Source organism: Protopterus annectens, chromosome 6.part0, assembly GCF_019279795.1.
Source record: "Protopterus annectens isolate FY-2018-M chromosome 6.part0, PAN1.0, whole genome shotgun sequence".
NCBI lineage: Eukaryota > Metazoa > Chordata > Ceratodontiformes > Protopteridae > Protopterus > Protopterus annectens.
Window position 1 is genome coordinate 727,368,833 of NC_056737.1, and position 26,523 is coordinate 727,395,355.

General features: G+C 45.0%; 1 protein-coding gene across 2 annotated transcripts in view; it reads left to right on the plus strand.

Annotated features, from left to right (window-relative positions):
- LOC122804502 (collagen alpha-1(I) chain-like) overlaps positions 1-14,097 on the plus strand; it is a 481,965-nt gene extending 467,868 nt beyond the window's left edge. For both annotated transcript variants that reach the window (XM_044074415.1, XM_044074414.1), the window contains exon 5: positions 13,997-14,097. In XM_044074415.1, the coding sequence (XP_043930350.1) occupies positions 13,997-14,090 (94 nt within the window). In that variant the 3' untranslated portion in view covers positions 14,091-14,097. The remainder of the gene's footprint in view (positions 1-13,996) is intronic.
- Positions 14,098-26,523: the final 12,426 nt, after the last annotated feature.

A 26,523-nucleotide genomic window follows, 5' to 3' on the forward strand; every position in this document is an offset into this window, starting at 1 on the left:
CAGGACAGGCTTTGCCACTGCAGTTCTGCAGGGCCTCGTAGCCGCTCCTAATGCTGTTTAGCTCCAGCCCCCCAAGCATAGCTTTGGGACTCAACCCAAATGTAATGACTGCAACAGTGAAACACGAAGAACATAGTACAGTTGTGTACGCTTACCATAAATGTAGATGTTAGTGTATTCACTGTTGCAGTCCAGGTTACCCACCCACTATCCCCCTTATTTTTACTGGAACTTATCTTTACTTCTGTAATCTATGCAACCTAGGTGGTCTGTTTGCTTATAGATGAAGGTAAAGCTTATTTTGGTGCATGTATGTTTTATTTACATATTTTTAGCCTACCTTTTTGTGGGCACCTGACATCTGGGGCAAGAAAAACTAAAAATGGCGTCGGCTGCATCTTTTATACCCCTGACGACCTGACGTCCAGGAAGAGGCGACAGCAACCGACGCAGGACCCAAGACTTGGAATTCAGGCCGACTGAGGGCAACCTGCCAGCAGGATAACCCAAATGTAATGATTGCAACAGTGAATGCACTCTAACATCTACATTTATGGTAAGTGTACACAACTGTACTTTCTCAGTGAGGTGCTTTCGCAGCCCCTGACGGCTGCTACTTTAGAGTCACAAGCCACTACCGATTCCCACGTGGAGTCGGCCATGCCGCTGGAAACTCAAGGTATTGGAGCCTCAGACGCTAATCCTTCAGATGGGTCTGGAGCCGCTGAGCTTCTGAGGGTGTATTCAGACCCAAACATCTGTACATTAAATAGACTTCAAAGGCAAAGACTAAAGCAACTTCAAAGACAAAGAAGCAAACTCAAGAGCCACATGGACAGGCCTCCATGCCCAAAAAAGATGCTCAAAATGGCTGAAAACTTGATTACCTTGATCAGGGGTTCCCATCCCCCTCCTGATAAGAGTTCTAGGCAAGGGACTGACTATGAATCTTCAGATCAGGTTTCCATTTCTTCTGATTCCTCTTCTGATCAGGAATATTCTTTTCCCCCCTATGAGGATTCTGATGCTGAAGATTCCATACCTTCAGCTTCTCCTCCTGAGGACTATTCCTTTAGGGAGACCTTATATACCATGAGGGAGCATTTCCACTGGGAGAGCTAAGATTTTTCAGAATCTAAAAAGAGACTCCGGGAATTTCTGTTACTACCTCAGCACAAGCTACTTGCCATCCCTCCTTGTTAGACATTGTAGATTGTGTTTTCGGAATCTAGCCTTACCCCTGACTCCTTACCTCCAACTCCTGTCAAGCCTGACGTATTACAGGGTTCCTGACTCGCAAATTCCTTTTTAAAAACCCTGCTGCAGACCCAGAAACTATTTCTCAGACTCCTAAGGGAGTTGAGGCTTCCGCTGCAAAAAAACCCTACCCCTTCTGACAGGAATTCTAGGGCACTGGACAGATGGGGAAAAAGGTTTAAATATCTGCTACCTTGGCTATAAGGGCCTTAAACTGTCAGTTTCATATGCTCAAATATCAGCAACATGTCATGGCATTGCTTAAACAGAAAATGTTGTTAAACTCTGAATGTGCAGAAAACAAGGAAATGCAGGATATATTGCATGCAGATGAACAAGTTGTAAAGCATACTTTGCAATGTGGTTTTGATTCTTTAGAGGCCTCCTGCAGGGCCACAGTTACAGGTTCTGTAATTAGAAGGCATGCTTGGTTAAAGGAACAAAATTTGCCTGGTCATGTTAAAGTTAAATTATTAGATGAACCTTTACAGTATGATAATTTGTTTGGTGTTAAGGCAGAAGAGGTGTTAAAGAAAATGGAGGACAAGGATAAATCTATGCAAACGGTCAAAGATTTCTTACAAGTACAGCCACCTAGGTTTAGTAGACACTGGCCAACAAATTGGTCCTTTCCTGTGTCACAGACCTCAAAGGGGCAGACCCAGACGCCCTAGAGGCAGATCCCAGGCACAAGGTTCATACAGGTCAAAGCAATGGGGTGCTTCTACCTCCAAAAGTGGAGAAGACGGATCACAACCTTACAGGAAATGGTCCCAATGACTTCCTCCTGCCTGCACCAAGCACTTATTTCCTGGCAGCACCCTTAGGGGGAAAATTAGCACTTTTTCCTCAAAATTGGCACATTAATAACCCAGGACAAGTGGGTTCTAAATATCGTGTCACAAGGCTACAAGTTACATTTCCATAGCCTGCCAGGCAAACGGCTGGCCAGATCTGCCAAAAAATCAATGGGCAGAGGCACAAAAACAAGTCTTATCCGTCATGGATATGAGGGCCATTCAACAAGTGCCAGAGCAAGAGCGGGGGCAAGGATTTTACTCAACTCTTCTTGGTGCCCAGAAAGGACAAGGCCTGGAGGCCAATACTGGACCTATCTATTCTGAACACATACCTGGATATACCAAAATTCAAAATGACTTTGCAGCAGCTTCTGCCCATGCTGGGCAAGAACTCTTGGCTTGTAACTTTAGACCTAAAAGAGGCATACCTGCATGTCCCAATCAGACAAATATGCAGAAGATACCTCACATTCAAGGCTGGCTCAATGCATTACTAATTCTCTGCACTGCCCTTTGGTTTATCTACTGCGCCCAGGGTCTTTACAAAGTGCCTGGCAACAGTAATTGCATTCTGCAGACAGAGGAATACAAATGTACCCTTACTTGGACGACTGTCTAATTCAAGCAGAGAACAAGGACATCCTTCTACAACATCTGGAGTTTGTGAAAAAACTTCCAACATGCCTAGGGTACACAGTCACCGCAAATACATCAAAACTAGTACCCTCACAAGAGATAATATTCCTGGGTGCAAGCTTAAATACAACTGCCCCAGATGGCTTATCTCACGCCAGACAAAGGCAACTGACTACCTATTTCAAAATTTTAGCAACAAAGGCCCAGTTATCTGCAAGAAAAATTCTGCAGGCTTTGGGCTTCATGGCATCCTGCATCCTATTAATTCCATGTGCAAGACTGCATATGAGGAAACTTCAGTGGTACCTAAAAAGTGTTTGGACTCAACATTGCCACAGCCTGGAAACCATAATTACTCTCATTCCCTGCCTGCAACAGGAGTTTCGATGGTGAGCAAAGGATAGTCACCAAAACAAGGGGCAGCCATTCACATTACCCCCCCAGCCAGGCAGACACTAAGAACGGATGCATCAGATTATGCCTGGGGGGCCCACATGGCAGGAAGATGCATTCAGGGAACATGGACCTCAAACCAAATGCATCTACATATCAATCAAAAAGAGATGCTAGCTGTTCAAAATGCCCTGACAGCCTTCAAGGACCTACTTCATCCTTGACAACTACTGATAAGACAGACAACACCACAGTCATGTGGTATATAAACAAGCAGGGGGGCACACATTCTTACTCCCTTTGCAGACTAGCCATGACTTTGTCGGACACAGCATTGACTTAACAAGTACATCTGCAGGCACAAATCCTGCCAGGAAGGAAAAATACTCTGGCAGACGAACTAAGCAGAAACCTCGTGGATCCCCACGAGTGGCAGCTGGATCCACAAGTCTTCAGCATGATGATAAGGAAATGGGGATGCCCGGACATAGATATATTTGCCTCCCCTCACAACTACTAACTAAAGAGATTCTGCACAAGGATTTATCACAGACTAGCATGGAAAATGGACGCCCTATCCTTCAGCTGGAAAAACCTATCCGTATATGCCTTTCCCCCCTCTGCCTCTCCTCCCAAAGGTACTCCTAAAGGTCAGACAGGAGAAGCCAAAGATGATGCTGATTGCAGCAGACTGGACCTGCCAGCATTGGTACCCAATATTAAGGAACTTGTCTCAATGCCCAGCTTGGACCTTACCTCAAGTACCGCATCTACTATCCCAGCAAAACAATCCGATCCTGCGCAGCCAGCTCAGAACATTAAAAATGGCAGCATGGTGAATAATGTAGTCATACAAAACACACCTCTCAGCAAAGCTGTGATGGATGTCATTTTGGAAGCCAGAAGGCCTAGTACTAGAAAATCTTATGCTGGAAAATGGAAGAGATTCTGTGCTTGGACCCAGGCACAAGGAACAGATACAGCTGTGCCAAATATTCCTCAGATTTTACAGTACTTAACTGAGATGCTAGACAAAGGCCTATCCTTCTCATCTGTTAAAATTCATGCCTGTGCCATTTCGGCCCATTACAATGCAGAGCCACCAATCTTTTCTCATCCCTTATTAAAACAGTACCTCAGAGGAGCCAAAAATTTAAGGCCTCCAAGGAGATCACCAATGCCTGCATGGGACCTCAACTACGTCTTGGAAAAACTCACCCTGCCTCCTTTTGAGCCAGCTGCTACTGTGTATGTAAAGTTTTTATCTTGGAAAACAGCTCTGCTTCTAGCAATAACTTCTGCAAGACGAGTTTCAGAGCTACAGGCACTCATGGCTGTGGAACCTTCTATCATTTTTTATCTGGACAGGGTCTCCCTTAGGACAAACCCAACATTTATGCCTAAAGTGGTGTCCAGTGTGGCTCTTAACCAAACCATTCATCTGCCAACTTTTTGTCCAAATCCACAGAACAAGGGGGAAAGAATTCTGCATTCTTTGGACGTACACAGACCGCTTAGATTCTACTTGGACAGAACCAAAGTTCTCAGAAAGACAGAGCAATTACTAGTGGCATATGCTGCAGGATCACAAGGAAAGGCTATCTCAAAGCAGACTATTTCAAAGTGGATAGGCCACTGCATTCGTTTCTGCTACTTATACCATGGCAAGCCAGTGCCAAGGGCATTAGGCCACATTCCAGCAGAGCTGTAGCCACTTCAGCAGCCTTTCTCAGGGGAGTACCAACCAAGGACATTTTAGAGGCAGCTATTTGGAGTTCAGTGCACACCTTTACAAAGCATTATCATCTGCCACTCTAAATCCAGGGCAGGCTTTGCCACTGCAGATGTTCATCGTATTTTACTGTTGCAGTCATTACACTTGAGTTATCCTGCTAGCAGGCTACCCGCAGTCAGCCTGAATTCCAAAGTCCTGGTCTGGCATCGGTTGCTGTCACCTCTTTCCTGACGTCAGTGCACCAGGGGTATAAAAGATGCAGCTGACGCCATTTTCTTCAGTCTTTCTTGCCGTGCGGTGCCCGAAGTGAAAGCAGTTCGCAAGTGCCGGTCGGCCGACTCCTCTGAGATTTTCAAAATCTAATTTCAGATCTGAAGTTTTCAATAAAGCTAAGTACCCCATTGGGGAAACTTTTTTCGTGCTCCAGACCGATGTCAGAAAAAGTTAACAATTGTATTTCTTGTGGGAAGCAAATACCTCATAAGGATTTCCACTCTTACTGTATTCCTTGCCTAGGCCCTGATCACTATGTTGCTAGTTGTCTGTTTTGCGCTAGATTTAACCAACACACTAAGCGTCGGTACGATTTTGCTTTTCATTATTTTGGCAGAAGGTTTAACTACATAATGCCATCGGAACAACCGACGACCGGAATTCATAAAAAATGCAAGGATAAAGACTAGGGCACGCATCCGAGGTCCAAAACCAACGACGAAGCCTCTTCTAGGCCAGTCTCAGTGATGCGCTTTCGCAGCCCCCGACACCTGCTACCTCAGAGCCACAGGCCACCTCAGACTCCCTCGTGGACTCAGCTAGGCCTCTGGATACTGAGGGTATTGAGCCTTCAGAAATTAACCCCTCAGATGGGTCCGGAGCCGCTGAGCAGGCATCTGCTTCTGAGGGTGACTTCAGACCTACACAACTTTACATAAAGCCTACTTCAGCATCCAAGAAAAAAGTCTAAAACAGTTTTAAAGACAAGGAAATCAGTACAGCATTCTCCAGGACAGGCTTCTATGCCTAAGAGACAGATGCTCAAAATGGCAGAAGACCTAATTACTTTAATCAGGGGTTCCCATCCCCTTCTGATAAGAGGCCTAGGCAAGACACTGAATAAGATTCCTCTGAGCAGGTTTCCATTTCCTCCGATTCCTCTTCTGATCAGGGATATTCTGTTCCTCCCTATGAGGCTGCTGATGCTGAAGATTCTATTCCTTCAGCTTTTCCTCCTGAGGACTATTCTTTTGGGGAAACCCTGCATACCATGAGGGAGCATTTCCTTTGGGAGAGTAAAGATTATTCCGAGTCTAAGAAAATACTTGGGAGACTTTCTTTTACTTCCTCAGCATAGACCTCTTGCAATTCCCCCTGTTCTAGACATAGATGTTTTTTCAGAGTCCGGCCCGTCTCCAGACTCTCTACCTCCTGCCCGTTAAGCCGACAGGTACTACAGGGTCCCAGACTCCCATAAATGTCTTTACAAAAACCCTGCTGCTGACCCAGAAATTATCTCACAGGGTCCCAAAGGGGTCAAGGCTGCTTCTGCCAAAAACCCTCTTCCCTCAGAGATTTTAGGGCTTTGGAGAGATGGGGGAAAAAAGTTTACACTTCGGCTACCTTGGCTGTAAGGGCTTTAAATTGTCAGTTTCATATGCTTAAATATCAGCAATACTTAATGTCTTTGTTAAAACAAAAAATGTTGACAAATTCTGAATGTTCTGAGAACAAAGATTTGCAGGATTTATTGCATGCAGCTGAACAAGTGGGAAAACATACTTTGTGATGTGGCTATGATTCACTGGAGGCCACGTGCAGGGCCGCTGTTACAGGTTCTGTTATTAGAAGACATGCTTGACTAAAAGAGCAGAATCTGCCTGATCATGGTAAAGCAAAATTATTGGATGCTCTATTACAGCATGATACTTTGTTTGGTGATAAGGCAGAGGAAGTGTGGAGGATAAGGCAAAATCTATGCAGACAGTAAATGATTTCTTACAGGTACAGCCATCCAGATTTAGCAGGAACTGGCCCTCTAAGAAGTGGTCCTTTCTAGTGTCAGACAGACCACAAAGAGGCCGATTCAGACACCCTAGAGGCAGGAAACAGCCCCAGGGCTCATACAGGCCCAAACAATGGGGTGCTTCTACCTCCAAAAGTGGAGAAGACAAATCACAGCCTTATAGAAAACAGTCCCGATGACTTTCCTTTGCCAATGCCAAGCACTTATTTTTTTGGCAGCACCCTTAGGGTGAAAGCTAGCACTTTTTTCACAAAACTGGCACAAGATCACCCAGGAGAAATGGGTCTTAAATATAGTCTCTCTGGGCTACAGGTTCCACTTTCACACCCCTTCCACTTCCAAAGGCAAAAGGTATGCTAGACCTGCCACGCAATCAATAGCAGGAGGCACAAAAACAAGTTTAATCGCTCATGGACATGGGGGCTATTCAGCCAGTGCCACAACAAGAGCAGGGACAAGGATTTTACTCAAGACTTTTCTTAGTACCAAGAAAGGACAAAGCCTGGAGACAAATTCTGGACCTGTCTATTCCAAATACTTTTCTGGACGTCCAAAATTCAAAATGTTGACTCTACAGCAGCTTCTGCCCATGCTGGATAAGAAGACTTGGCTTGTAACTTTGGACCTCAGAGGCATACCTGCATGTCTCACTCAGACAATCTTGCAGAAGATACCTCAGATTCATAGCTGGCTCAATGTACTACCAATTCTCTGCACTGCCCTTTGGCTTATCTACTGCGCCCAGGGTCTTCACAAAATGCCTGGCACCAGTAATTGTGTTTTGCAGACAGAGGAATTCAAATATACCCCTACTTGGACGACTGCCTTATTCAAGAAAAGGACAAAGATATTCTACTACAGCATCTGGCGTTTGTAAAAAGATTACTAATTTGCCTAGGGTACACAGTAAACGAAAAGAAATGGTACTCTCTCAAGAGATAATATTCCTGGGTGCAAGCTGAAGTACAACTGCCCAGATGGCTTATCTCACGCCAGACAAACAAAGGCTTCTGACTTCTTACATCAAAGACATGGCAACAAAAGACCCAGTTATCTGCAAGAAAAATTCTGCAGGCTCTGGGCTCCATGGCATCTTGCATTCTACTAATTCCATATGCAAGACTGCATACGAGGAAACTACAATGATATCTAAAAAGTGTTTGGTCTCGACATTGCCACAGCCTGGAAACAGTAATTACTCTCATTCCCTGCCTGCAACAGGAATTTCAATGGTGGGCACAGGCCTGTCACCACAACAAAGGACAGCCATTCAACTTGCACAGTGCCGGGCAGATACTAAACAGATGCATCAGATTATGCCTGGGGGGGCGCACATGGCAGGAAAATGTATTTAGGGCACATGGCCCACAAACCAAATGCATCTTCATATCAATCAAAAAGAGATGCTAGCTGTACAAAATGCCCTGACTGCCTTCAACGACCTACTTCATCCAGGACAACTACTGGTAAAGACGGACAATACTACAGTCATGTGGCACATAAACAAGCAAGGGGGCACACATTCCTACCCCCTCTGCAGGCAAGCCATGACTTTGTGGAACAGCATTGACTTATCAAGTACATCTACAAGTACAATTCCTGCCAGGAAAGGCAAATACTTTGGCAGACAAACTAAGCAGAAACCTCATGGATCCTTATGAGTGGAAACTGGATCCACAAATCTTCAACATAACAGAAAAATGGGGATGCCCAGACGTAGATCTAGTCGCCTCCCCTCACAACTGCCAGCTACAGAGATTCTGCAGTCGGACTTGCCACAAGCAAGCATGGAAAGTGGACGTCCTTTCATTCAGCTGGAAAGCCCTTACAGTATATGCCTTCCCGCCTCTGCCTCTCCTCTCCAAGGTACTCCTAAAGGTCAGACAAGAGAAACCAAAAATGATAACTGATTGCCCCAGACTGGCCACGCCAGCACTGGTACCCAATCCTAAAGAGCTTGCCTCAAGGTCCAGCCTGGACATTGCCACTAAAACCTCATTTGCTGACCCAACAGAACAATCCGATCCTGCACAGCCAACTCAGTACCCTAAATCTGGTTGCATGGCAGGTAATGTAATCATTCAGAACACACCTCTCTAAAGCAGTTATGGATGTTATTTTGGAGGCCCAGCACCAGAAAATCTTATGCAGAAAAATGGAAGAGATTCTATGCTTGGAACCAAATGCAGGGAATTGACTCGCTTGAACCAAATATTCCTCAGATTTTGCAATATCTAACTGAGATGCTGGACAAAGGCCTGTCCTTCTCATCAATTAAGATCCATGCCTTTGCCATTTCAGCTCATTTCAATATGGACCCACCTATTTTTTCTCATCCACTAAGACAGTTTCTCAGAGGGGCCAAAAACATAAGACCTCCAAGGAGAGCTCCACTACCTACATGGGACCTCAATTTTGTCTTGGAAAAACTCACACTGCCTCCTTTTGAGCCAGCCAGTACAGCAGAGATAAAATACTTGTCGTGGAAACCCGCTCTTCTCCTAGCAATAACTTCAGCAAGAAGGGTCTCAGAGTTACGGGCACTAATGGCTGTGGAACCTTTTATTATTTTCCATCAGGACAGGGTTTCTCTAAGGACAAACCCGACATTTATGCCTAAGGTGGTGTCCAGCATGGCTCTTAACCAAACCATACATTTGCCTACCTTTTATCCAAACCCACAGAATAAGGGGGAGAGACATCTGCATACTTTGGACATACACAGACACCTATGCTTTTACTTGGACAAGACTAAAGCCTTCAGAAAGACTGAGCAACTCTTAGTGGCTAGTGGCATATGCTTCAGCTTCCCAAGGAAAAGCCGTTCCAAAGCAGACTATTTCAAAATGGATAGACCACTGCATTCGTTTCTGCTATTCATAACATGGCAAATCAGTACCCAAGGGCATTAGGCCACATTCTACCAGAGCAGCAGCCACTTCAGCAGCCTTCCTCAGAGGAGTACCAACCAAGGATATTTTGGAGGCTGCAACATGGACTTCAGTGCACACTTTTACAAAGCACTACCATTTACCTCTCTACTCTAAATTCAGAGCAGGCTTTGCCACTGCAGTTCTGCAGGGCCTCTTAGCCACTTTAAACTCTATTTAGGCCCAGCCACCCAACCTCAGCTTTGGGATTCTACCCAAGTGTAATGTCTGCAACAGTGAATCACTATGAACATAGTACAGTTGTGTACCTACCATAAAGGTATTCACTGTTGCAGTCCAAGTTACCCTCCCGCCATCCCCCTTTTTCTTTGCTGGGACTTGTCTGTACCTATCTATTCTATAAAACCTATGTGGTGTATTTGCTTGTAGATGAAGGTTAATGTGCATGCTTTTTTTATCATAATTTTTACAGCCTACCCTTTTGGGGGCACCTGACATCTGGGGCAAGAAAAACTGAAGAAAATTGCATTGGCTGCATCTTTTATACCCCTGGCGCACTGACGTCAGGGAAGAGGCGACAGCAACAGACGCCGGACCAGGACTTCGGAATTCAGGCAGACTGCGGGTAGCATGCCATCAGGATAACCCAACTGTAATGACTGCAACAGTGAATACACTCTAACATCTACATTTATGGTAGGTACACAACTGTACTTTCTGCAGGGTCTCGTAGACGCTCCTAATGTTGTTTAGCTCCAGCCTCCCAACCATAGCTTTGGGAATCTACCCAAATGTAGTGACTGCAACAGTGAAACACGAAGAACATAGTACAGTTGTGTACACTTACCATTAAATGTAGATGTTAGTGTATTCCATGTGCAGTCCAGGTTACCCACCCGCCATCCCCCTTATTTCTGCTGGAACTTCTCTTTACTTCTCTGATCTATACAACCTATGTGGTGTATTTGCTGGTAGAGGAAGGTAAAGTTTATTTTGGTGCATGTATGTTTTATATTTATATCTAGCCTACCCTTTTGGAGGCACCTGACATCTGGGGCAAGAAAAACTGAAGAAAATGGTGTCTGTTGCGTCTTTTATACCCCTGACGACCTGACGTCAGGGAAGGGGTGATAGCAACCGATGCAGGACCCAAGACTTTGGAATTCAGGCCGACCGAGGGCAACCTGCCAGCAGGATTACCCCAAATGTAATGACTGCAACAGTGAATACACTCTAACATCTACATTTATGGTAAGTGTACACAACTGTACTTTTTATACCCCAAAGAGAGGGATCTATTACAAGCCTGCAGGTCAGTGTCTAATATTGCATGTTTTAATATTAAAGGTCTTGTCTCATGATGTAAATTAAAGATCTTATCTCATTATGTAAATACCAGAAATGAAGGTTTACTGTAACAATTTTGTAGCCTGATAGTTTGTCAAAACATCTAAAGCCTGGAACAGATTTCTCAGAGAAATGCGAGAAGCCCTTATTTTTAGGTTATTGAAAACTTTATATTATGTGGGGAAAATCTAAATTCATACCACCATGGGGCAGTACTAAGCCTATGAAGGTTCATCTCTGGGCCGTGAGCTTGCCATTTCAGTCTTTGAATTTTGAACCTCTGTCAGAGGATGTCAGGGGAGACTGCCTAACACTCCTTTGAAGAGTTTCCTTTTTTATTAAATTGGAAGATTAGGCAAAGGATGATGAAGAAAATAAAATGAGTGTTTCGCCCAACCATATTTTACAATATAGTTGCATATTCTCCATCAACATACTGACCTTTCTACCAGCAGCAGAGTAGAGGCCAGCAAGCCAGGAATAAAATGGTATTTGACAAGCAAACTTGGTTGGTAGGATGTAGAATAAGTCAGGGAGGCCTTCTGGAACTAGTTCAGAAGGCTGTTGGTGTACAGATATGGCTCTATCAGAAACCCTGTCTCATTTACCTCTTCCTCACACCCTGCCTCCTGCAAGGTTAGCTAAAACCTTTTCAGGTGCAACCGTACAAAGATAATGCGTACTAAATGTCATCTGTTCAGGGTATGCAGTCCTATTAAGAGCCTTGTATTTTATGGGGGGTGTCCACTGTCCTGATAAGTCAGATGGCATTAATTATTTTCCTTCTCTAGCTGAGATTGCAAGAAGCCCTTAAAGAGGTACTTTGGAAGGAGGGCACAGGATTCTATTCCAGACTCGTTCTTGTAACCAGAACAGATGGACTATGTAGACCCATTCTGACCTCCTCAAACCAAGTTTTTCAGAAATTCAGAATGATGATACATTCCTGAAGCCCCCTCCCCCATGATGCTCGGAGCATCAATTATTCCCCTGGATCTGAAGGATGCCTGTTTACATATCCCTGTATACAGGGAGCATTGAAAATTCCTGAGATTTAAGGCAGGGAACTGCCTTGCCGGTTAGCCTTTTGATACTGCTGGCAGTCTGGGTTTTTAAGAAATGTACGTCCTCTGTGATAGCATTTCAGAAGACCAGAGGCATTTTATCTATTCTTGCATAGAGAGTTTCTCATTACAGCCACAAACTGAGTTGGGATTGCAGAAAAAGTGCAGTAGTTTACTCTTGACTCCCTGTGAAATGCTTGGACTTGGGGATGAGAAACAGTGTGACATCAGCATATCCATGATCTTACCTGGGGCCACAGTGTATGCTATATAGAAAGGTAGTCATGCTCCTGAAAAAGCTCTTCCTTGAGATTTCATCCTCAAACAAGCACAGAGGAGTACCAGAGTGATAGGAGAGTTCTTTGGTGCACTTGGTTTAGCGTCAATCATACTAATGGTGCCCCTAAAAGAAGCTAACATATGAAAAGTCTGGTGGTACCGGAAAAGTTTGATGGGAGTGACGCACTGACACCAGTCATTTCCATAAGAGTTTTTGTCTGGAAGCCTCATCTGAGGGGATATCGTGGGACTGCCTTTCTTGCTTCCCAGTCGCAGTTAAAAAAAAATTGAAGACACTGATCGCCAAAGCATGGGATGCATTTTGGACACCTTTGGGGTCCAGAAATAGAAAAGTTCCACAGCATAAAAATCAGTTGTCATACTGGTTTCATGGCTTTCCAGCTGTTAGGAAATTTGGAGTGCTAGTCTTAGCAAAGGACAAAAGTACAGTTATGTGATGTGATATGGAGCATGCATTCATATCCCCCTGTGGGTTAGCATTGCAATCCTGGAAGTTGGCTCTATGGTCTTATGGAAGCCTCCTGGTGACCCACTTTGCAGGTGTCTCAGACACTGACCAGCCACAAGTGGTATCTAAATATAGCCTCTTTCCCAAGACTGACCAAGAATGGGAAGTACCAGTAGCAGAGAAGTCTGCTTCAGCAGATAATCAAAAATCTTCCAAGGTAGTGTACAGGATTCCCAAGCAGTCCTGTACAGGATTCCCAAGCTAAAGGGCATGAGCAGTAAATACTTGGTCATGGAACAATCTCTTATTTATATGTACTCAACTCGTCTGTCATCAAGAATGCTGCAAAAAGTGTGTGTAAAGGAGGAATTGTTCCATAACAGTGTATGGAGCAATGAATTCTTCATGTTTTATAGGTTTAATTAGAACTTCCCATAGAGCCTTGAAAAAAAACGTGTACCATTTATAAGGTGAGGTAATGTGTTTTTTCAACTTGGTATTGAATGTTTTCAAAATATAAACTACATAAAGGGAGCTGAATTTTGAACTAGCCCACTAGTATTAATATTTTTAGTTTTAAAAAATATGTTCAATATTTTGTTTTAGCCAAAGGTTCTAATATTTGGAATAATGCTTAAACGAACAGGGGTATGTGAAAATCTGATCTAAGCTATTTTATTGGCTCTGGAGTGCCTTCTTGTCTGTAATGTAATAATTTTTTTTTTTTGTACTTTACCATGTTTGTGCATTTGCTTTAGTATGTTAAGTGCGTCATCTGTTTAACAGATTTGTTGACTCAAGTTCAACAAGCTTAAAGCTCAGATCTGTTTGGGGTCTTCAGTTCACTCAGACCTTCGATATTTTCAGTTCACTCAGACCTTCGATATTCAGAACGCCCTACTGAGTTTTGGGAATTTCTTTACAATTGCTTAAATCTATTGTTGCATGCTTATGTTGGTCATTTCTTCAGTGGCTTGCATTCCAGGTGTCTTGATAGAAGAATGTGTTGTCTTCATTTGGGAGTAAAATGCTCTTAAATGGCCTGTAATGGGGTTATAACACCATTAGACTATTAAATTCTGGTATATTTTTTATTTTTGTACAGGCCCCTGGTATCTCTGTATAAAGTTTCTGCTAAGGTAATGCATGATTCCGAACATATATATATTGTACATTTTTATGCTTCAGTATATTGTTAACTCTCCTTGAATGATTTGTGTGGTAAATTTTAATGTTTATAGTGGACATGGCTGATTTAGCATTGGTCGTCTTGTACAACACTTGTTTAACCATGTTTTATCCACACCTGGCACTTTCTTCAAAGTGAAAAATGTACTTTCAGTTTCTTTTTTCTTTAAAAAAACTGAAAAGATTTAATCCAAACTCAAACTTTGAGTACTGTAACATTTTTGACATCTGAGAACTTCGTAAAGAAACTGATTTTTTTTTCCTTCTCATTCACTTAGGTGCTTACAGCTCAGACGTAACAGTATTCTCTTTAGTCACTACCATTAGCACAGACAGCATCGTCATGATTACTGCTGCTGCAGTAGCCTAGGATGTGTGGGTTGTCGCTTACAAAGCTTCAGGGCACCTTCCATGAGCCCAAATCATTATCAGCTTGAGCTGAGTTGACTAAAAGGTTTGGGCGCAAGGCCCTTCAGAGCTTTCCTGCCACCAAGAAGACTGCTCCTCTGCAGGCTTTCAAGAATCCTAGGTTGGCTTTCTGTTGCTGGGGAGATATCTTCCCTTCTGGATGGACTTCATTTTACTTTGTCACAGAAAACTTAAACCTTTTTCTGTAAAATTACTTTTAAGCTAGGAAAAAGTGATGTTAGTGTTTCACTGTTGCAGTCATCACACTTGGGTTATCTGTCTGCAGGTAGCCCTCAGTAGGCCTGAATACCAGAGACTTAGTATTTCTGCGTCGGTTGCTGTCACTCCAGGACTGATGTCAGGTCGTCGGGGGTATAGAAACAGACAGGCGACGCCATTACATCAGTCCTTCTTGCCAAGGAGCCCGAAGCAGAAGCAGTTCGCACTAGTCCCGATCGACTGCTACCTGAGTTTTCGTTTCTAAATTGAATCATCCTGAAGTCTTCTAAAGCTAAGTACCCCGTTGGGGATCCTTTTTTGTTGCTCTAACCGATGTCAAAAAATTGCCTCGCCTGTGAAAAGCAAATACCACATTGAGATTTCATTCTTACTGTGTCACCTGTTTAGGCCCAGACCATGACATACTTTGCTGTCTGTTTTGTGCTTTGTTCAACGCCTGAACTATTCGTCGTCGGGCCATTTATTGTCGCTAAATGCTTTTGCTCTCTATCTCCGTATTCTGAAATGGCTTCGGTAAGCCATCCGACTACCGATCTTCCAAAAAACGTAAGGATAAAGATGGAGACAGACCGCACAGGTCCAAAACTGCCAACGACGCTTTTGTTAAGCTAGTCGCCAATTCACCGGTACTCGGGCACTTTCGCAGCCCCTGATGCCTGCTTTGATGGATTCGCAGGCTGCTACCGAGACCTGTTCTGAGTCCGGTAAGCAGTGAGACTGTTCTTTGACTACAGAACCTGCAGATGTTCTTAGTGTTTCACTGTTGCAGTCATCACACTTGGTTATCTGCCTGCAGCTAGCCCACAGTCGGCCTGAATACCAGAGTCTTGGGATTTCTGCGTCTGATGTGGTCGCCTCTTCCATGACGTCAGGGGTATAAAACATGCAGCCGACACCATTACATCAGCTTTTCTTGCAGCGCGGGAACCTGAAGCAGAAGCAGTTCTCAAGTGCCGGTCGTCCGCTACCTGAAATTTTAGTTTTTTGAGTTTCAAACCTGAAGTCTTCGAAAGCTAAGTACCCCGTTGATTCTTTTTTCTTGCTCTAACCGATGTCAGAAAAAGGTAACAATTGTCTTGCCTGTGGAAAGCAAATACCTCACAAATTTTCATTCTTACTGCGTCATCTGTTTAGGCCCAGATCATGACTGTCCTCGCTGTCTGTTATGTGCCTTCGTCATCGGGCTATCTTTGTTGCTAAATTCTTTCGCTGTCATTATCTGTATTCCAAAATGGCTTCAGTAAGCCATCTGACAACTGGCCTTCCAAAAAAAGTAAGGATAAAAACAGACCGTATAGGTCCAAAATTGCTGACGACGCTCCCGTTAAGTAGGTCGCCAGTCCGCCGGTACTCAGTGGGGTGCCTCTGTAGCCCCTGATGCCCACTTCTACAGACTCGCAGGCCTCTGCTGAGACCCATTCGGAGTCCAGTATGTCATGAGATGCCTGCGGATGTCTCTACCTTGGATGGGTCCAGAGCCGCGCAGGCACCGGCTTCTGAGGGTGTATTCCAACCTTCCGATGCTTGTATTAAACGGACTACTTTTTTTCAGACTAAAATAACAGTTTCTCAGGCCCAGAGTTTGCACTACGCCTAGAAAACCGACCAAAGCACATGCTCAAGCTCCCATGCCACAGAAGCAAATGCTTAGAATGGCTGAAGACCGTATAACTCTAATTAGGGGAAGTCAGCCTTCCCCCTCTAAAGGCAAAGAATTGATTTCCCTTCTGATTCAACAGACCAGAGTCCGATGATTGATCCCTCTGATTACCAGGCCATACCCTTATCTACTTATGAGGATTCAGATGCAGAGGATTCCATTCCCTCTGTCCCTCCTCCAGAGGACTTTTCTTTTGGTGAAACCTTGCATATCTTCCGTTGGGAATGCCAGGACTACCCACAGTCCACAAAGGGACTCTGAGAATTTTGACTTGCTTCAGCACAGGCCTCTAGCTATACCCCATCCTGGATATTGTAGATTATGTTTTCATGGAATCCAGTCTTACTCCTGATGCTTTACCACCAGCTCCTAGAAAGCCTGATGGGTACTACAGGGTACCTGACTCTCTCAAATTTCTCTCCAAGAATCCCACTGCGAATCCAGAGACCATTTCCCAGGGACCTAAAGGTATTAAGGGTACTATAGCCAAAAATCCTACCCCCTTCGGACAGGAATTCGAGGACTTTAGACCGATGGGGCAAGAAGGTATATACCTCTGCAACTCTTGCCATCAGGGCTTTAAATTGCCAGTTTCACATGTTGAAGTACCAGCAGTGTATTATGGAACTAATTAAACAAAAAATGTTGTTGCTTTCAGATTTTGCAGAAAATAAAGATTTACAAGAGTTAATGCATTCTGCAAACCAAGTCGGTAAACATGCTTTGCAGTGTGGTTTTGATGCCTTGGACGCATCTTGCAGGGCTGCTGTCACTGGGTCTGTACTGAGAAGGCATGCTTGGCTGAAGGAATAAATCTTGCCAGACCATGTCAAAGCAAAATTAGTAGATGCTCCATTAAACCAGGAACATTTATTTGGCACAAAAGCAGAAGAGGTTCTTAAAAAGATGGAGGAAAAAGCTAAATCTATGAAAACTGTTAAATATTTCTTACCAGGTACAGTCGCCTAGATTCAGTAGGCATTGGCATTCTAAAACCTGGTCCTTTCCAGTCCCCTGCCACATCTTCTCAGCCCAAACCCAGGGGCAACAGACCACCAAGGCTACAGTCTCAGGGTATGCAGAGATCTAAACAATGGAGTGCACCCCCCCCCCCAAAAAAAAAACAGGGAGTGGTAAGCCACCCCCTTATGGAAAAAAATCACAATGACTTGTCTGTCATCCTTTCCAGCCGTGCCAAAGTATACTTGCACCCCTAGGAGGAAAACTCGTCCTGCATGCAAAAAACTGGATGTCCATTACCCAGGGGATAGGATGGTTCTTAAACATTGTATCCCAGGGATACAGATTCTTCTTCCACTCACTGCCAACCCCAAGCGGGTTGCCAGACCTTCCTCCAAACCAGTGGGCAGAGGCTCAAAAGCAAGAACTTTCTCTTCTCAGTATCAGGGCTGTTCATCCTGTTCCAGTAGAGCAAAGAGGACAGGGTTTCTACTCCAGACTGTCCTGGTGCCCAGAAAAGAGGGCTCTTGGTGCCCTATCCTGGACCTGTCCATTCTCAACACCTTTACTGGTGGTCCCAAAATTCAAAATACTTTACACTACAACAGCTACTGGTACAGCCTCCTGGATTCAGTAGGCATTGCCCCTCGATGCATTGGTTATTTCCAGCTCAAGGCCATCCCAAACTATACCCAGGAGAAACAGACCCTCCCCAGACTACAGTCTCAGGATATGCAGAGATCTAAGCAATGTAGTGCCTCCACTTCAAAAACAGTGAGTGCTAAGCCACCCCCTTACGGAAATAATTCACAATGACTTCTCAACTCTACTCCTCTCCTCTGCCCAACTGATCATGCCCCTAGGAGGCAAACTTGCCCATCATGCAAAAAACTGGACTTCCATCACCAAAGACCGATGGGTCCTCAACATTGTATCCCAGGGGTACAAAATTTACTTCCACTCACTGCCGACTCCAAAAGGGTTCCCAGACCTTTCTCCAAACCAGTGGGCAGAGACACAAAACCAAGTTCAATCACTGCTCTCCGTAAGGGCAATTCAACCTATTCCTGCAGAGCAGATAGGTCAAGGGTTCTATTCTAGGCTTTTCCTGGCACCCAGAAAAAAGGGCACTTGGTGCCCAATCCTATATCTTTTCATTCTAAACACCTTCCTGGTGGTACCAAAATTCAGAATGCTTGCCCTTCAGTAGCTTCTTCGTATGCTGGCCAAAGATGCCTGTTTAGCCACCCAAAATAAGCCTATCTGCACATCCATCTCAGGGACTCGTGCAGGAAATGCCTACGCTTAATGCATAGATCCTGCCCTGATCAGCTCTCTGCACTTCCCTTTGGCTTATCCTGCTCCCAGAGTATTCACAAAATGCCTGGGTCCAGCCATTGCCTACTGCAGACAGAGAAAAATTAAAATTTACCTGTACTTGGACAACTGCCTGATTCAGGCAGACAGTCAGGAAATACTGTTGCAGCACCTGACATTTGTAAAGAACCTAACCTCCCTGGGGTACACTATCAACGAAAATAAATCAAACCTAGTCCCCAGTCAAAAAATTGTATTCCGGGGAGCATACTTGTACACAGCATCCCAGATGACATTCCTTACTCCAGAAAAACAAGCCCATCTGACAGGCTACTTCACTCAAATGGCCACCAGAACCCAGCTTTCTGCAAGGAAAATCCTGCAGGCCCTAGGGTTCATGGCCTCTTGCATCTTTCTAATTCCATATGCCAGACTGCATATGAGGAAAATTCAGTGGTACTTGAAAATTCTTTGGTGCCAACATTCTCAGGACCTGGAAACTGTCATTCCTATCATACCTTGTCTAAGGACAGAGTTTATTTGGTGGGCAGCAGCATGCAACCAGAACAAGGGACTTCCCTTTATTCAACCCCACACCGCCCAGACCCTAACCACAGATAGGGTTACCACCTGTCCCACTTTGCGAGGGACAGTCCCTTTTCGGGCAGTTGTGTCCTGAAAAAAAATATTAAAAATGGCAAATGTCCTGAGATTGTAGGACATAATTATGTCCCATATTTCATGTAATAGTTGCATAAAATAGTTATTTCTGTATGTAAAATACCTAAATGTTGCAAGAAACAGAATAAGCAACTAAACTGCTACAAGAATAAGCTTTCATTTAGGCAAAAAAGTAAAGTTCTATCCTTTGTACTGACCATGGGTATGTGTCTTCCTGTGAAATCTGATGCGTGTCCCATAAATGTCCCATTATGGCCATTTGAAAAGGTAGCAACCCTAACCACAGACGTGTCAGACTATGCCTGGGGGGCACACCTGGACGACAAGTGCATGCAGGGCCACTGGAGCCCAAGTCAAATTCATCTGCATATCAACCAAAAAGAGATGCTAGTTGTTCAGCATGCTCTAACAGCTTTCAGATCCCTACTCTCACCAGGACCCCGGTTAATAAAAACGGACACCACCACAATTGTGGCACATCAACAAGTGGGGGTACCCACTCTTACCCACTCTGCAGGCTAGCCCATGGCCCTGTGGAACATGGCCTTGAACATGCAGGTCCATCTGCAAGCTCAATTCCTGCCAGGCAAACAAAACTCACTGGCAGACGACTTGAGCAGAAATCTCCTCCTAGACTCACACGAGTGGCATTTAGAGCCCAGTACCTTCAGCCTTCTAATCCAGAAATGGGGGGGATCCCAGAAGTGGACCTCTTTGCCTCCCCCTGCAATCACCAGCTCGGCAAATTCTGCACCAGGACACTTCACAGCAGGGTCTGGAAAATGGATGCCCTATCCTTCAAATGGGAAAACCTGTCAATCTAGGAATTTCCCCCTCTGCCCCTTCTTTCAAGAATATTACTCAAGATAAGACAGGACATACCAAGGAAGATCCTGATTGCCCCAGACTGGCTATGCCAGCACTGATACCCACTACTGCGCAGTGTCATTGGTGCCACCCTGGCACCTACCTCAGAGCCCAACCCTCCTCACTCAGTGGGGGGACAGATCTTGCATCCGCAATTGCAAGCCCTAAATCTTGCAGCCTGGCTTATTCCTTGAATTCCCCCCACCCCCAGTGACCAGCCTAAGCACACAGGTGCTGGACGTCATTCTTGAAGCCAGAAGACCCAGTGCAAGGAAACCCTATGCTGATAAGTGGAAAAGGTATTGCTCTTGTCTTCAATCTGAAGACAGCACTGCCCTCCCTACCTCAAATCCTGGATTACCTAGCAGGTCTCCTCCACAGAGGCCTTTTCTTCTCCATTAAGATCCATGCCTCTGCCATCTCGGCTCATTACAGGACTGAGCCACCTCTCTTCTCTCACCTTCATCAAACAGTTCCTGAGAGGGGCAAACAACTTAAGGCCACCAAGGAGAGCACCCATCCCTACTTTGGACCTTAACTTTGTACTGGAAAAGCTCACGCTACCCCCCCCCCCCCTTTGAGCCTGCAACGTCGTCAGAGTTAAAATTCCTCTCTCGGAAAACAGCCTTGCTTCTGGCCATCACTTCAGCTAGAAGAGTGTGTGAGCTACAAGCACTTATGGCTGTGGAACCCTTCATTAGTTTTCATGCTGACAGGGTTTCCCTCAGGACTAATCCTTCCTTTATGCCTAAAGTGGTGTCCAGTGTGGCTCTCAACCAATCTGTCCATTTGCCAACCTTCTTCCCTAATCTTCAAAATAAAGGGAAAAGAATCCTGCACTCCTTGGGGGCGTGTGCAGACAACTCAGATTCTACCTAGATAGGACTAAGCCCTTCAGGAAATCTTGCACCAGGGGGTAGAGGGCAAGGCCATTTCAAAACAGTCTCCAAATGGATAGCACACTGTATCCATTTCTGCCACAAACACCATGGGAAAACAACCCCTCAGGGGGTCAGAACATATTCCGCTAGGACAACCTCTACAGCATTCCTCAGGGGAGTCCTTACCAGGGACATTCTGGAAGCTGCTACCTGGAGTTCTGTACACACATTCGCCAAGCATTATCACCTGCCTATCTTTTCCAAATCCAGAGCAGGTTTTGCAACAGCAGTCCTGCAGGGCATACTAGCCAACCCAAACTCTTTCTTTTTTTACTACCTCCACCCCTTCAGCTTTGGGAATCAACCCAAGTGTGATGACTGCAACAGTGAAACACGAAGAACATAGTACAGTTGTGTACACTTAACCATAAATTTAGATGTTCGAGTGTATTCACTGTTGCAGTCCTGGTTTCCCTCCCTCCAGCCCCTTTCTCTCTCTCTCTCCTCTCTGTATATATTACTCTCCCCTTACAGGGGTATTGGTATTTACTTTTTACTGGTGGTGAGTTTCCCCACCATAGCTTAGCTCCCTGTTGGGGGGCTCCTGACATTTGGGGCAAGAAAAACCTGATGTAATGGCATCGGCTGCCTCTTTTTATACCCCTGACGTCAGTCCTGGAGCAACAGCAACTGACGCAGAAATACTAAGTCTTGGTATTCGGGCCAGCTGAGGGCTACCTGCAGGCAGATAACCCAAGTGTGATGACTGCAACAGTGAATACACTCGCATCTACATTTATGTTGTGTGTACACAACTGTACTTTTTGTTGACAGTCTTGTGACTTTTATGTACTTTAAAATGGGAGTGCTCTTTTTTTTTTCTTTTGTGGTAAAAAGCTGTTCTAAACTACTTTTTCTGTAGAGAAGCTAATTATCACGGTCAACAAATGGGTCTTCGGATCTGCCGTCTGATCTGTATTCGGCCACTCAAGACTGGATACTAAGCTTAGTCTTCTCCTCTTGCCCATAACCTCTTGCAAAGCCCAGCATTAACCTCAGATCTGGTTTGCCACTCCTTTGAAACAAACTTTGGTCTCCTTGCTCAGGTATGGGTTAAAACTTAGAATTTTATTGCCTTTTTCGTCTATAATCTATGCTGTGGTGGTTCATTTCTTAGTATTTGGCTACTATAACTCTGCTACAATTACAATATATATGAGTTTTATAAGGATTTTTATTTCCCCTTGTAGTTTTGTGCCTCTGCCATCTTTTTTAACATAAAAAAAACTTTATTTTTTGTTTTTTCATAATTTGGTGTTACTGCCTTTTTGTGTTTCTCCCTTGTAGTGAGAGTCTCTACTATGGCTTAGAAACCTTCAGGATTTAAAAATGTGGCCTTTGGCCACAAGATACCCCATTTGGGCTTGCACACACTGTGTGTGTATTGCCTCGGGGATGCACACTTGGATAAACAATGTGCCATATGCACAGCCTTTGGTACCCAGGCAGGTAATGGAGAGGAAAAACAAGTTTATCCTTAAAGGACTTCTCCCTGCTCCTGATGGAGAGTCACCAAATGTCAGCATGCTGATACTAGTGCTTCCCCTTCTAAAAAGTCTGCAGGCAAATCTAAAGGGGACAAAGTCACTGGACCCAAATAGAAAACTCAAGTGGAGAAAGCTCTCTCCACATCTGTCTTCATCCTCTCTTGCTTCCTTGGCTCCAGCTCCTAAATCCTCAATCTCACACTTGGTTTGGAGCCAGTTTTTCCTGGTCTGATCACCCCTTCAGTAGGGGTTTGCCATCTGTCATCAAGGTCTCCTTCCACTACTTTTTTCCTGTGGTCAATTTGATCAACGAGCCTGTCTGAACCAAATGTGGACTATCTGATAAGGAAATATCTCAGGACCCAGATTCAGTTGGGGGTGGTCCTGGCTCTGACCGCTGCTGGACACTGGAATTATATATCTTAACCTGATTTGTCAGACTCTATCCAAGCACTTCCCAGAGCTTGTCCATGCCAGACCTGAAGATCTGTCTATCTTCTACTCTGGTGCCATCCCTGAACCATATGGCTCCAATATCATTGGAGCCACAAGGATTCTAGAACCCAAGGCACAAGCACTGGATCCAGGGGAATGGGTTCAACTGAGGCTTTCAAAACTGTCCCTTCCTTTGAGACTTGGCGCTGGATAGTTCAGCACAGTCAGCCTCTGATCTGAACTGAGTGGAGTTTTGGGATTTGCCTAAAGAGGTGGCTTCAGATCCCAGCAGATAGATCTTTATATCTCCTTTGTTGTTTGAGGCTGTTGAGTGTGTAGTCTCCCAACTGGAGGTATAGGCTACTCTTTCTAGCTCTGCTCCACCCCCTGTAGGTCTTGATCCTTCTTATCTGTTGCACTTGGGACAGCCAGACCCATCCAGTCTTGAATCTGTCTGTACAGGGGACCTACAGATCTCTTCAGAGTCTTGTCTGGAACACCCCACCTGCGAGGCTCCTCTGAAACCTGTTAAAGGAGGCATGTTGACTTCCTCGGTAGTCTCGCACAGAAGACACTGATCTCAAGTGACTGGGAGGGATCTCCCCAGATCCCCCTTGAGGATGTCTCATTCGGGGAAATTTCCAAACTCCTAAGACAAAGTGGTCCACAGGCACCCCCTCCCAAGAGGAGTCAATGTGCTTGGAGGCCTTCGGGTCTGGCTCTGGTACATTTTGGGTGGCTTCACCTGCTGATGAGGTGATTGATCTCTTCTCTTCTCCTTTAAGTGGGCTTGGAAGGAGCTGGACATGGCTGAACCAATTCCCTATAAGCCAGACAAGTACTTAGTCTCCTCTAAAGATTGCCAACACTGGAACAAGGGGCTGGCCATGGATTCAATTGTAATGTCAGCAGCCACCAAAAAAAGTGCTCACAGAGGAAAGCTCTTTTGCCCCCCCCCCCCCCCCAAAAAAGGCAAGGGTACTTGACAGATTTGGGAAGCAGACTTTTGCTTCAGTTACCTTCACTCTGAGGGTGCCAAATTACCTGGTACGCATCACAAATTTTGGAGGGATTTGACCAAAGGAAATATCCAAGTCGCACTCCAGTCTTTGTTTATGTAACATTTGTTCACTGGGAAAGTCTGACTGGGACAGAACCCATTTTCAGTGGAAGCCTGGGGAGAAATGCTCCAGATGCATGTCTTTGGAATGTGGGACAAAACCCACCTGAATGCAGGGAGGGCATGCAGACTCTGCACTGAAGGTACCACAGCCAGCAGTCAAACCGAAGAACCTCTTGCTGTGAGGTGCACCACTGCACCGTACATATATCTGTAGAAGGTAAGAACCTTGGACTCTCAGCCACCCTAAGTCTCTGTCCATTGTCTCAATGTGATTTCTAATGGAACCGAATTCGCTTCGAGAGCTGCAGGTACGGGCATTAACATTAAGAGGCATTCTGGATGTACTTGTATGACTTTGTGGAGCACTTCAAGACCTCCTTTATTAATGCCCCGTTTGATGGCTGAATATTTTGTAGGCCTAAAATGAAAGAAACCGTGACCAGGAGTGAGCAAGACCCTTTTTTGCCTTTGGAATATGGTTCTTTACCCCCCTCCAGTCTTTTTCTAGGAATCCGAAATGGGAAAAGAAGCTATGGTTCAGGAAATCGCAAGGGTTGTCCCTCGATACATCCAGAGGCAGTGGGGAGAGTTCTAATAATAGACGTTGCCCACTAAGCAGAGGTGGGCCACAAAACCAAGGTTTCAGAGTTCCCATCACTGAAAGTCCTAATCATTGCTCCTGAAGGATTGCCCGACTGCTGCTCTCTGGAGATCAGTAAGGGGCACCTATCCCTGGACCCCAAAACCTGGATGTCCATCACAAGCTACAAGTGGATGCAGAGGAAACCTGTGGGAATTGCATTTCAATTTTGCCTCTTCCCCACAAACTCAGTTTCCAAACATTCCACACTCTCCGTGACCGGCAGTACTCTAACAAAGGCTGCTAACGAAGCTAGTCAAGAAGAGGTCCCACCAGACCAGCTAGGATCTGGAACTTGCTTAAGGTTCTTTTTAGAGCCAGAAAAGACTGGATACCTTGGGCCTGTTTTGGATCACATACCCTCAACCAATAGGTTAAGCAGTCAAAGTTCCCAGATGGTCACGATTCAGTCCATTCTCCCATTACTGAGAGTAAATAATTGGATGTTCTCCATATACCTACAGGATGCGTATTACCATATCGGAGTGAACAAGAGATCCAGAAGGTTTCTCCACTTTCGTCGAAGTCCGTCACTTCCAGTTCCTGTTATTTGCCCTCACCACAGCCCCCCACCCCCACCCAGATGTTCACCAAATGCATGGCAGCATACCTCAGGCTCCAAGGGTTCCTGGTGTTCTGTATCTGGGCAAATGGCTCATTTCCACCCCTGCCAGGAATCTATGTATCCAAGAAAGAGACTCCTTGCTCCAAATTTGTTCAATGTTGGGCATAACAGTAAACTTGGATGCATCCAAATTCCATCCTGTACAGGTAATAGCATTCATGGGAGCTTACTAAGACACAATTCATCAGACTGCAAAATGTCTGCAGAACAGGTTGTCCACACTTCACAGTTCTCAAAACCAAAAACCGCCAAAAGTTCAAGACAAACTGTAGAAAAACAGATAACTAAGCAGGCAGCCAACAATACAATTGTCACCCATTTGTCCTTCCTCAGCCCACTGACATCAGATGCTTCCAAGTTGGGGAGGTGGGGGAAAATACAGGAAAAATAGTCCAAGGTACATGGTTCCCCTTTGAGCCAATCTCCATATCTGCATTCTAGAGGGTAGTTCTTGCATTGCAGGGCTTCCAGGACTGATATCTGTCCAAATCAACAAGATGTGTATAGTCTGGTACATCAGCAAACAAGGGGGGCCCTGCTCTTCCCATTATGCAGAGAAACCATAAGGGTGTGACAGTGGGCAACATTTTCCAAACACCTTCTGGCAATATACATTCCAGGGAAGTCCAATGTACTAGTGGACAGTTTCAGAGGAGCAATCCTCTTGTTACACAAGTGCTCCCTCAATCAAAAGGTGGCAGAACAGATTTTCTGCTTCTGGGGCGAACCGTGTTTTGATCTGTTTGCTTCTTCCCACAACAGATTCTTTACCGTGATCCTTCTAGAGGGGGAAGTCAACCAGGGATGTTCTGACCCACAGTTGACCCCTCCCAGTCTTGTTTACACCTTCCCCTGGCGCTCTAGACATCCCAAAATTTCCTCAAAGTATTTGAGAAGTTTACTGTGATCTTTATTGTCCTCCTTTTGGCCTCGACAAGTCACCCGACCTGTGGCCTCCTCCAACACATCCCCTGTGGCTGTTGGATCCCTGCCCAGAACTCATTTATCACCCATCTGGCATGCCTCTTCTAGACATTCTAGAAATTGCTTGTGTTCTCCA